General features: G+C 36.9%; 1 protein-coding gene across 1 annotated transcript in view; it reads right to left on the bottom strand.

Moving 5' to 3' along the window:
- The window catches only part of PTPRR (protein tyrosine phosphatase receptor type R), a 378,611-nt gene that overhangs the window by 28,142 nt on the left and 336,954 nt on the right, over window positions 1-13,515 (bottom strand). The window contains exons 21-22 of the mRNA XM_079937947.1: window positions 6,574-6,653; window positions 6,010-6,147 (exon numbers count right to left, since the gene is read on the bottom strand). Coding sequence (XP_079794073.1) covers window positions 6,010-6,147; window positions 6,574-6,653 — 218 coding nt within the window. The remainder of the gene's footprint in view (window positions 1-6,009; window positions 6,148-6,573; window positions 6,654-13,515) is intronic.

The following is a 13,515-nucleotide window of genomic DNA, read 5'->3' as shown; positions in this document are numbered from 1 at the left end:
GCATGCACACAATGAAATTCTAGCAGTCATTTAAAATCATGTTTTTGATGAGTTACTAATGACATGGAGAGCACTCATAATATAATGTTAAAAGCAGAATATACAATGAATACAGAACCCTCTTTTATTCTCTATATTCGTCAGCAAAATTTAACATTCCCGTCCTATCTCCCTTCACTCTCTACTGTGCCCAGACAACATCAAACGGCTCAACTCACGCACGCTATGTGGTGTTTTGTCTGCCTCTGTGTGCTGTTGCTTTGCCTGGTTTATGTTCCCTGGTGCACTTACTTACTCTGCAGCCCCTACTGAAAAACTGTAAGGCACCATATGAGCTGTATGGACAAAGAAATGTAATTAAAATAAATCCTTTCCATAATTTTACCAGAGAGAGAAAGGAAGGGAATGAAAACAGAGAATACTTAAAATACGATTTATTTATTTCACTTTCTGAGGTCAAACTGCTTGCAAAGTGTGAATAGGTCAATGGGCAAAATGGGGTTTGTAAGTATTTAAGTCACATAGCTGAATCCAGATGAAAAATGTAAATATTAAGAAAGAATACGGCTGTGTTAAATACTTGAGAGAAGTATTTTGTTAGGCCAAATGACCAAGTAATTCCCTCACTTCCTGAAGATAAATTCAGTGTCTTACTGCTCCCTGAAGCCAACAGTGGGTCCCTTGTCTTCTAATGTCTTGTACCCTTATTTGGCCCGTTTATTATGTTGGGGCAGTGATTAAGTACATGAGCTTTGGAATCAAATAAACCTGTACTAAAATTTGGACTCTATCACTCACTTACTTTGAGGCTGTAGGCAAATGGTTTAAGCTCTGAGCCTCAAGTTTCTCATCCATAATATAGGGATAGTAGATCGTGCTTTGTAGAGTTAGAGTGAAAATGCACAGAATTAACTGTGCTTACTACGTATATTTAATAAATGGCAGTCAGTAGAAAATATCTTCCACAGTATGTATACTATGACCAACATTCATACTGCTTCTCTTCTTTCCTAGGAGAAAGTCTGAGCTAGTCTGAGGACTTTGGAAATATGCAAATGATTCCTGTCCTGCTTAGATTGATCTAACTCCAGCTTTGCAGATTTTGGCCACTGTGCCTTCTCTAGTCAAGCAATAGTTCACCTTGAAAGTTTGAACACTGTGTTTCCAATGTTTTATTTCTTTCAAAAGGAATTCCCTTCTTGAGATTTATCTAAATGAAGAAATCAAATTGAAGAAATCAAATCAAATCAAATTTTATTGCTGGTAACAGCAATAAAAATCTCTTCTCCTTTCTTGCCATAGAAGATAACTGATTCTTCAGCTCTATTTTAAAACTTTTTTATTCTCATTTTATAAAGTAACTATGAGAATATTGGGATTATTGAATAAGAACTGGCAACTATTCACTTATTCCTTTATTTATGTATTAGAAAATAGAAAGGTTCATGAAAATATAAAGCCTGGGAATTTCTAAAGATAACTCCACCTTCACATATTTTTGGAGGAAATGATTTTTGTCTGTTCCAAACAATGACGCTTAACACAATTGAAAGTTGGCACATTTTTGGTAAACAGCATCTTCCTGGCAGTGTGAAGTCTACTGCCTATTTCTTTTGAGCCAGACTTCTCAGTATCATTTTGATCTGTAAAACATCAAAGTTTCCTCCATAGTATTGTATTTACATCTTTAGAGAATCTGGATGGCAAGGAATTTTTATTTTAATTTAATGGGTAATCAACAATAACAGAAGTCAAAATCTTTACTGCAATATTTGGAATTATGACTGGCCACGGGAAAGTACATGTAGCAAATTACACATAGAAAACATGTAACATAATCTATTTACTTTGATATTTCCAGAAGATATATCCCAGACATTTAAAAAGGCAAGAGGCTAAAAATGGTAAGAAAAAAATAATACCTCTTCAATTTCTGAATTATGCAGCCAAAGAGAAAAATAAAAACCTCAATCACCCTTTATGTGGCCATTATTATTATTATTACTTTTTGCGGTACGCGGGCCTCTCACTGTTGTGGCCTCTCCCGTTGCGGAGCACAGGCTCCGGACGCGCAGGCTCAGCGGCCATGGCTCATGGGCCCAGCCGCTCCCCGGCATGTGGGATCTTCCCGGACCGGGGCACGAACCCGTGTCCCCTACATCGGCAGGCGGACTCCCAACCACTGCATGTGGCCATTATTTTTTAAAAATTCTGGCTTTTCAAAAGATCTACTTGGCTCTCCTATGGAGAACGTGAATTCTGAGAATGGTACCAACAGGTTAACTCCAAGTATGATGCACTTGAAAAAGAAAGAACAAGATGGACTCTATTCCTCCGCACATTCAGAATGGAGATGTCTGAGCATCATCAGTAAATCAACTCAGTGTCACTTTGAAATACATATTTATCTCATACAGCAGTTCTTTTAGAATCACAACTTTGGTCTTGGGGACAGAAGGGAAGAATATAACTGTCTGTTGGGGCTTTGGCATATTTGCCAAGTGTTCAATCTATCTTTGTTGGACTTCTTTAAAATATGTCACATCCGACTCAACTTCTAGGGAATTCTTTCTCACTAACCATCAATCTTGGCTTCTTCTGTCCTGATGAAACCCTGATTCAAGAACAAGTTAAAGCACTATTGGTGTATTTCTGACTTTTTGTCTAAGGAAACAAATATATCACAAAATTTGAGGATTGAAATGCTCAAGACACCAAAATTATAATTTATCTTACACAGTTACTACAACCTATTTGCTAATCCTTGTTAGATATTGTTTCACATATGCTTTGCCAAATATTAATCCTTAATAAATATGTAAAAAGAAAGTAATGTTTTCTGTGGAAAATATAACTTGTTTCAAAACATTTACATACTTATATTTATGTAATTGCATACATCACAGTGCTTTTTCTATGTTGATTTTATAAGATTTTATTTTTAATAGAAGAAATAGAATTAATAAGGGTATGAATGTGCTTTGAGAAAACACATCGTGACAATCTATTCAGAAAATTGTAATTCAAACCAAAGTGGGCAGGAGTAGTACAGTCTATTCAGATCTAGGAAATGTTGCTAAATCCTGTGTGAGTTCTGGGTTGTCTGTGATTTTCTCTCGTTCCTCTGTGGGTATTATTCTACTGATTTTCGGCTATTGAGAAGTCAATTGTTAGTCACTCTGGTTGTTAAAATAGTCTCTGTAGTGTTTTTCAGTTCCACAGATGTGGCTAGTTGTGGATTTATTTTTACTTATCCAGCCTAGAATTTACTGTGCTTTTCAAATCTGAGAGCTCAAGTCTTTCACCAGTTTTGGAAAATCTTTAGCCATTATTTCCTCAAATATTACTTCTTTTTTTAATATTCTCCTTTTTCATCTTCTAAAATATCCATTAGACATATATTGGACATCTAAATACTGTCCTCTATATGTCTGAAACTCTCTTTCATATTTTTGGTCATTTTGATCTTCTAGGTAATTTCCTTAGTTCTATTTTTTAATCCAGTAATTATTTATTCAGCTGTGTCCAGCTTGCTAATAAAACTATCTCATGATGTTTCTTTTTTTCATTTTAATGTCTGTATAATATTTATTTCTAGGACTCTTTGGTTTGTTTTTAAATCTTCCTAGTCTTTTGTTGTTGTTGTTGTTTTTTTTTCTCGGTACACGGGCCTCTCACTGCTGTGGCCTCTCCCATTGCGGAGCATAGGCTCCGGATGCGCAGGCTCAGCGACCATGGCCCATGGGCCCAGCCGCTTCGCGGCATGTGGGATCTTCCCGGACCAGGGCACAAACCCGTGTCCCCTGCATCGGCAGGCGGACTCTCAACCACTGCACCACCAGGGAAGCCCTTCCTAGTCTTTTTTGATAGTAACTTGTTCTTTTGTCAAGTTTTTAAATTTTATATTTTGTGTGCTTAATTATAAAACAGCCTCTATTATTTCAATTTCTTGTGGGTCTATTTCCACTATTTGTGGCCTCTTCTGCTTTTTACTTATGTTGCTTATTTACATGTGTGTCTCAGAATTTTGACTTCTGAGCTTATGTTTGGCTGGGCTTTTTCTTTTGAAATTCTGTGTAGTGTATGCCGAGAGTACATGCATCCAGAAAGTTTTTGCCTTTGTTTTTGTAAAGTGCCACAAGAGCATTACCAATGCAGTATTACTTTTTATATTATTACTTAAATGAATATAAATTAGTTTATAAATGATTTATATAAATAAAAGAATCACTAATGTATATTAATCATTTAACACTTGGTGTTTCCGGGGTTTTGAATTCTGAATACTCAAGAGTACCTCTTTATTGATCCCACGAGAAGGCCAGACTTCGCTGGATTCATTTCCTCTTATAATCCTATTTTGGTAGGTAGGTTTATTTTTGTGGTTCACCCTTTCACTGAAGGCCTAGCCCTTGAAGGTGTTCACTTCATGGAAGGTCTCAGTTCCAAGTCCTGGTTCCTACAAGCCCAAGGCTTTGTCTCCAGTTCTTATATTGTCATTAAAACACAAGTAACCTGTAATTCTCTGGTTTTATGCCTTTTATTCAGTTTTTGACTGATTTACCTTTTTCCTCCCAAGCTCTGCTATGCATGCTGTATCATATTTCACCCAGTATGACTGGTTTTTCAGATTATGTAGTCTGCCATATTACATAAGTTCTATGTATGTATGTATGGGTGTATATACACAGACAGTACACCTTTAAAACTTGAAGAATATTTTCCTACCTTGAAGGTAAATTGTCGCAGATATTAAACAACTGTGCAGGAATTGTCAGTAGCTTATTATGTTGACAGATTGATAGTGGGTGAAACACCTGAGAATATTAGGTTATTTTTATTATGCCACCTCAGGCTTTCATATAAGATTCATAGAAATGCATTTATTTAGTAAGCATATAGTTAATGTAGTATAAAACTTCATCTACTGGCCAAAAAATGTACTTTTTTTTCAGGATAAATTTCAGAAAAAGATCCTTTATCTATTGCAGCAAAAATGGAAGAAAACAACAAACTTTAAAAAACTTTAAATTGCTGTTTGTGAGCCTGAATTTTCTTGATTAGCAGCAGAGTTATAGTATAATCAAAGGTTATAACTCACCAAAGGAGTATAAAGGAAAGTTCAGTTTTCTTAAATTCTGATTGCCCTGGTGAGGCCCTGGTATAGTAATTTTGACAAGCAAATAATCACAAATGCTGACTAAAATCAGACTGGAACTTATCTCAATAAGATGCCATGAGATGTTAAAGGAAAAAAAAAAGATGACATGAAATGTAAGCAGTGCCTAGGAAAGCACCCTTTAGGAATTACACAACTTTATTTTTATTTTATTTTATTTTTTTTTGTGGTACGTGGGCCTCTCACTGTTGTGACCTCTCCCGTTGCGGAGCACAGGCTCCGGACGCGCAGGCTCAGCGGCCATGGCTCACGGGCCCAGCCGTTCCGTGGCATGTGGGATCTTCCCGGACCAGGGCACAAACCCGTGTCCCCTGCATCGGCAGGCAGACTCCCAACCACTGCGCCACCAGGGAAGCCCTAATATGCTATATTTTTATGAAATTATGTTTTTTGTTTGTATCTCCCCAACTAGAAAGATAAAATCTACCAAGGGCAGGAATCTTTGTGTTTGTTTACTAATATATTGCCAGCAACTAAAATAGTATCTCAGTTAGTAGGTGCTCAAAAATTGTTTGGGATGTAAATGAACAATTTTTTACTTCCCTGCCTCTAAATCAGAATGATAATTCATGGCCCCTCATTTCCTTACAGAGATACATGGGTACAAATGTGATCCGTGTATGCCAAGTACATTGATTTAACTGAAAGAAAGTCGTCATTCATAGAACACCAATTACCGTTTTTTGGAAGCATTAAGTGGCCTAGCCTTTAAATGTCTTAATGTTTCCATCTTAAATCTGTTATTAAGTATACGGCAATTTTCCTTAAACAATCTCTCTTCTATAGCAACAGAAAAAATATAATGTTCCGTACTTGGGTAAAGGTCATACCTCATTTTTTTCCTTGAGTTTTGTGATCATAACAATCACAGGACTGTCTTCCTGCCAAACCATCTGCCAGAAATCATTCACGGTGTTGATCATGGGGCCCTGCGTGGCGATGAACGCTTTCTCTTTGCCACTGTAGCCCTAGTGTGAGAAAGGAGACAGAAATGTTGGCTTTGAAGTTCATGCCTTGCACTAAAAGTTTAGGTGAAAGATCTTCAAAACAAAATAGCTCTGATAATCCAAAAGCAACACAGACTTTTGCAGCTTTATTGATTCTAGCACCACAATTCTTGGGGTTGTTCTCCCAGCAAGTCAGGCACAGCATATGGTACTGAGGTTTCTAAATCTCAGTCCTCCCCAGAGCACCTCAGAGGGAGCACTATAGCCACAGACACACAGGAAAGGAAGACTTACTATAAATGACCCACTACCAAGGTTGATTATGACCAAGCAAGCAAAAAAAAGCAACAAACTTGCTAGTAACCAACTCTGAGGGAAAAAAAAAAACAACTAACAATTCTAAATAGTAAATTGACATGCTCATCAGAAAGAAATTTATTTACTTACCCTAATATAATTAGCATTAATGTAGGTGCTCAAAGAATTAGTTACATTTTTTGGTCTTAAACATACTCTGCTGAGGGGATCTAATGAAGAAAACAAGAAAGACTGTGTTAACCAGATTTACTCTTTTAAGTTTCTTAGAACATCAATAACCAGTACATAGCACACTTATATACTGACCATCTGGCATGTGTCAATGTTTTTTGTTGGTGTGGCTGTGCGTCTGTCTCTCTTTTTTTTTTTTAACATCTTTATTGGAGTATAATTGCTTTACAGTGGTGTGTTAGTTTCTGCTGTATAGTTGCAAATGAAGCAACTGACAAAGGATTAATCTCCAAAATATGTGTGTCTGTCTCTTGATCTGTTTTTATTGAGGGACATTTGAGACCATCTTTACCCCTTGTCCTGACACAGATCTCGTCCATAAGCCCAAGATGATGAGTTTCTACTTTACGCCATTTTTGGTGGGTTTCTGATTCTTGACCCCATTTCTCATTTACGCTCCTTTTCTTATTCTTTGCATTTGGAATTTGCACCATATCTCCCTACTCAAGTCTCTCTTCTGTCCTCCGCAACAGCAAACACTTGGTCCAGTCCAAATCTCCTCTCACTACTTGGAAGAAGCTGTCTTTACCATGTGTTTGTTCACTGACATCACAAATATCTGATATCGGATAGATTATTACAGTATTAAATTCTAAAATCACTTTCCATCAAGAAGAGTTGAAAGGCTCTTTGTGAACCACGGTGGTGATTTTTACCAACATTTACGTAAATAATCCCTTTGTGATTTCTTTAACCCAGTTACACTCTGAGCCTCTTGAAGGCCAGGATGGGGATTTTTCATGATCTGTGTAAGACCTGGTGTCTAGCACAGTGCTTATATATGTAATAGACATTCAGTAAATGTCTATTGCATTGATTTAAATGGCTCTTTCCAGTTTTTAAGAAGTCAGTTCTATGCATTCCTCTCTAGCAATTGTTCTGTTGCTCTTCTTCTCCCGACAGGTGAAGTCTGAGTGTGTATTTTGCCCACCTCCTCACCTACACTTCAATCCTTCTTGCGTACACTCCAATCTATCCTAACCCTAGTCTTATGCAGACACGGCTCTTGCTCTTGCCGCTGGTGACACTTTTGCTACTAAACCCAATGGTGGTATTTATTTTTTCACGTCCTCTGTGTAGAATTAAAAAACTGCAGATCATATATCTTTTTATGGAGTTTTCTCTTCCCTTGGATGCTGCGTCACAGCATTCTGGGTTTCCTGCTACCTATTCGATGGTCTCTTTTCAATCTTTTGCTTATTTCTTCTGCCTCCTTTAGTTTATTTATTTATTTATTGGCTGTGCTGCACGGCGTATGGGATCTTAGTTCCCCAACCAGGGATTGAACCCGTGCCCCCTACAGTGGAAGCGTGGAGTCCTAACCACTGGACCGCCAGGGAAGTCCCTCGTCTGCCTCCTTTAATGTTGCTGATTCTAGGATTCAACTTGACCCTCTTCTATGCTCACTTGACACTGCCTTGTTGGGTGATTGATTCAGCCCCATGATTTTGTACCCATATCCTGCAGACTCCCAAATACATATCTTACACCAGACTACTCTCCTCACTTATAGACCACATTTTACATTCTTTCATTTCCTTCTGGATGTACTACAGCTTTGTGAAACTTCACATGATCACGTGCTCCTGACAGCCCTGTGTTATTCTATGTTGCGTGGGCTACCACAGCTCCTGAGTCCATGTTTGAAAACTAGTTGGACTAGTCTCCATATTCATGTTCTGTCCATTTGGTTTTCTGAAACTCGCTAAGATTTATCTTGCCTCCCTCTTCCCAAGGCTTTCTTCTTAGGCTAGGACCTGAGCATCCCATCTGGTCTAACTGCCTTCAATCTTGTTCTTTACCCATCCATCCTTCTCATAGCTGGCAAGGCAGTCTTTGTAAAATAAAATCTGATCACATCATTCCCTTGCCTAAATGCCATCCATGGTTCCTAATTGTCCACAGCAGTATTTCCCAAACTGTTATCTGTAAATCATTTCTTTTATAACATACAGAATTAGGTCATATAACTTGTAAATTAGATCATCCTTAAAAAGGGGGTTCAGTAATCAAATAAATATGGAAAACACTGAATTCAGCAAACTTGAACAACAATCTTTTCACTGCAGAATTTCTCAGGGTCTATATTATGCTAATATACTCTGTGAATTTCCAAGAAGGTATTATTTATAAACTTATTTGCCCACTACATTCATTTTATTATGAATACTTATTGACAATTCGACAGTCCAGAGCAGCATTGCCCAATAGAACTTTCTGTGATAATGGAAATGTTCCTTATCTGTGTTGCCCAAAATTGTGACCACTAGCCATGTTGGCTATTGAGTACTTGAAATGTGGCTAGTACACACTGAGGAACTAAAGTTTTCATTTTATTTAATTTTAATTCATTTAAATTTACTTAGCCATATGTGGCTGGTGGTTGCTCTACTGGACAGTGCAGATCTAGGGGATGAAATCTCCTTAGTGGGTCCAACAAGTCTTTATCTTTTCCCACAGCCTCATCAGTAATCACTTTTCTACGTGTACATGCTCTAGTCATATGGGCCCAGGGAAATCTCTCAAATACTCCACGTTCTTGCAGAGACTATGTTTTTGCATGTATTGTTTCCCTGCCGTCTCTGCATGGTTAAAGTCTTCCTCATTTTTCAGAGAGCTCAGTTCAAGCAATACCTCCTTTCGGAAGCCCTCCCTTGTCCTCCTGGTGGAATTAGGCATTCCCTTCTTTGCTCAGGCTGCCTGAGTTTTATTTTAGAATTTAACATCTTGTATTTTAAGTGCTTAAATGTTTGCTTGCCCTCAATGGATTGTGATGAGCCCCTTGAGAGCAAGGGCTGTCTTTAATTAACGTTTGTATCCTTTGTGATTTCTATTTGGTATGTGGCTGAGAGAGTGTTTAACATTAGAATTAATTTCGATTAGAAAGAGTCAAAACAATGCTTTTTTTCAATTTTTTTCTTTTCATAGCAAAGGGGACAGGAAAACTTCCATTACTTTTCAGTATCCACTGATTATTAAAAGTTTCCACAAACGCCCTAAACCACTCAGACTTGAAAAGAGGCCCACTTCCTTCAGTTTTTATAATGCCTACGATATATATGATCTACTGGGAACTCAACCCGAAAATTGCTTAGAAGCAGGTGTCCTGTCACGCTTAATTAAGTTTATGTTGTAAATTGGTAATTTATAGTATTTCCAAGTATTCAGAGATTTCCAAATATTAAAACAAAAACAAAAACAAAAACAAGAATACAACATATGATGGAGTAGGGGAAAATAAATTTGGTTCCAACCAAAGCCTTTTTAGTGTTTTTAGTCTAATAAAAATGTCAAGGATTAAAAAAACAAAATTTTGTCATCATCAGTTATTATTTTCATCTTTATTGTTATAAGTTTATTCATGTGATACATTTTAAGTCCACATATTAGTCAAATTCACTATGATAATTTTTTTCAGAATTGGTATTTCTGAATTATATGTTAAATGCTTAGCATACCATTTATGATTCATCTGGGCAGTATCAATAATAACTACAAATATTACATTGAGCACTGATGACTTTTCCTCCCTGTCTTCTGCTCTTCCCTTTTTATTCAGTATTTCCTTCTTTCCTTCCTTTGCTTTCTTCCTCTTTCATTCCTTTTTCCCCTCCCTTTCTCCTTAGATCCCTTTCCTCCCTTCCCCCCTCCCTCCCTTCCCTTCCTCTCCTCTACCTTCTTCCCTCCTTCTTGTTTCTTTTTTCCTCTCAACAAATTATTGAACACATAAAGTTTTGGTGTATAGAACACATGAAATTTCCCCACTTTGATCTCTTTAAAATACCCTCTGGCAATCTTAAGTCTTCTTTTTAACAGACAAAATGGTACCTGGATTCTCAGTTGAAGATTTCCTCTCCAGGAGGAAATGTGTTTAAGGTTTGAAGTCAGAGAAGAAGCTATTAGATGAGGGAAAAGTGTATCACTCCCAGTGATGGGCAAAGGCAGGAATGAGAGGAATAGGATAGTTTTCAGAGATGAATTTAAGATAAGTGGGAAATGGAAGGAAAGCAGGGACTGGCCACACCTTCAAGATGATTGGGAATCATCTTCAAATTTGTTGGAAGAGAGAGAAGACTCTAGGCCTGTGTTGTCCATTATGGTAGCCACTAGCCACATGTAGGCAAATTTAAGTTAATTAAAATATAATAAAATTTAGAAGTCAGTTCCATGAGTGCACTAGCTATACTTCAAGTGCTCACTGCCACATGCAGCTAACGGCTATCACACTGGAGATACAGAATATTTCCTTCATTGTAGAGAATTTTAGTGGACAGTGCTGAATTTGGCAATGCAGTGATAGATTATGTGAAATTCACTTTTTAACATGCATGTGAACATTATAAGAGAAAACAGGGCTCTTCAATACTGTTTTTGAAACTGTAAACATTTCTCTCCAAGGTTAGTGTTCTTATTTTCTGGAATTGTTTCTGGGGTTAATGATGGATTCAGTTAGGTAGAGAAGGAAAGGAGAAACTAACATTAGCTGAGGGTTTACTATTAGTTGGAACTTTCCTAGCCATTTTTCATACATTTATTTGATTCTTTCAATAGCCTTACAGGGTAGTATCACTATTACTATTTTTAGGGACAAAGAAAGGATGGCACAGAAAGATTAAGTATCTTTCCATAAATTGTAAATGTTTTTGCCAGGATAGGAAATCAAGTCTAAACTCCAGTATTTTGCTGAGTCACACAACTCGTTGCTTTAATGAGTGGTTCACTTATTTGCATATTTACTCTGTTCTAGGCACTTTATACAGTGAAATGGAAAACATAATGTAAGTAGGAAACATTACTAGACTTTAAATTTTTAAATATAAAATGATGGTCCGAGTAAATAGGGTTTTAAATTTTGATTTATATTGTTTTATAGTTGTATTAATAAATTGGCTGCATGGAAAAAAATATACATAAAATTTCTTGTTATACTTCTTTGTTATACAAATAATTTCACATTGATATATGATCAGTTTTTTCCCATTGCTCTTGTGTTTAGGACATAGATAAATTTTTATCACAAATATTTGTTTATATTGTAAAGTAATTTGATATAAACTTGACCTAAGCACTTTAATCTACCACTTAAGAATGTTTTGAGCCAGGCTGACACTGTCCTTAGAAAAAAAGCTACAATTTAATTGGTTCTTGGCCATCCATATTTCTGCTGCAAAACATCCTCCAAATTATACAAACTCACTAATATGTACAAGCTGGAAGCTTTTAAACTTGAGAGTTTATTGTAGGCTAAAACAATAAAAACAACTGTAATATTTAAAATATTAATCATTTTAAGATTATTATTTTATGTAATGTTTCAAATTTACGCCATATTACAGTCTAAAATAAACCATAAAGAGCAGCTTTTCATATTCATTCCAGTCTTTTCTGATGATTTTCCAGCCAGTGATGTGGCTTGTCCAAGCTATATTTACTAGATTATATTCTGTGCAACAGGGGGTGGGTGGGGTATTCAGGCTATAGACATTTTCAACAGAAAATCTGTTATTTGCAACATCAGTTGTCAGCACAGGTGCCCTGGTTCAAGCGACCCACCCAGTTCTGGGAATGGAAAAGCTGACACAGGACTGTGAAGCAGTTGTCTGATAGCATCTGGCAGGAAACAGAGAAGGCTGAACTTTAAAATAGTCCTAATAATTTCCAAATCCTTCTGAGATTAGGTGGTTAAGTATAATACTTGCAATACATGTATATGCCCTAATTACTTATGGTTGGTAAATTTCAGATGAAAAGTCCTGAGAGAGAGAGTCGGGGGTGGCGGGCGGGGGTGGGGGGGGGGTGGGGGAGAGAGAGAGAGAGAGAGAGAGAGAGAGAGACCAGTTGTAACACACAGCACTTTCATCCCCTTCAGCCAATTATAGTTATAAAATATCTTTCAACAGTGACTATATCTTAGGTAAATAGGTTTAACTATACAGACCAATTAAAAATATGTTACAGTGGAGTAACTGTTACAATGTGTTTCCGAAACAACTCCAACAGAAGGGGAAGCCCAAGGACACTATTAACAGTAATTCTTGCTCTATTACTATAAATATGAAGAATTTGGTGTTTTATGAGTGAATTAATGAACTGAATTATGAATACTCTACTATTTCAATGTCAATACTCTAAAACAAATCTTCGTGGCTCCATCTTTCCAGAGCTATTGCCTTGAGATGTTTATGGATTTTTGCCCAAATCCCAGCTATATCTTTGTTTAGTGATTGACAATATTGCTTCTTCTCCAAAGTATTTTTGCCTTTCTAGGCAGAATTACTAAGTCCTCCTACACCGGTTAGGCAAGATCTCTATTCAGGCTCTTACACTGAACATAATTACTTATTTACATGTCTCTCCTCTGGTCTGTGACCTCCTTGATCTTATATGCTGCTCCTTATTCCTTACTGGTTCCGGGCATCTAGCTCACTGCTTGACATCGATAAATTTCATGGAGTTAAATTTAGTTTTAACATAGTCTAAAAGTGTTTCTCAAAGTGTGGTCCTGCTATCACCTGTATCAGAATCAGCTGGGTGTTTGCTAGAAGTACAGATTCCTGGGCCCAACAGAACCCACTTAAACAGAATCCCCAGGGTGGGGCACAGGACTGGATTTTTAACAAGGACTCTAGGTGATTGTTATGCACAATGAAGTCTTTTGGTAACAGCTTTTTTGAGATATAATTCATATACTATACAACTCACTCGTTTAAAATGTGCCATCACATAATTTATTTTTATTTGTTTAATCCACAGAGTTGTGCAACTATCAGTGGTGGAAAGCATGGGGGCAGATGTGTTTGGATTTGAATGTTGCTTCTTTACTATCTATAAGCCTCACTT

The sequence above is a fragment of the Stenella coeruleoalba genome (assembly GCF_951394435.1).
Source record: "Stenella coeruleoalba genome assembly, chromosome: 11".
NCBI classification, from domain to species: Eukaryota; Metazoa; Chordata; class Mammalia; order Artiodactyla; family Delphinidae; genus Stenella; species Stenella coeruleoalba.
Note: the sequence above shows the minus strand (reverse complement) of the source record. Positions and strands in the feature narration are given on the sequence as shown.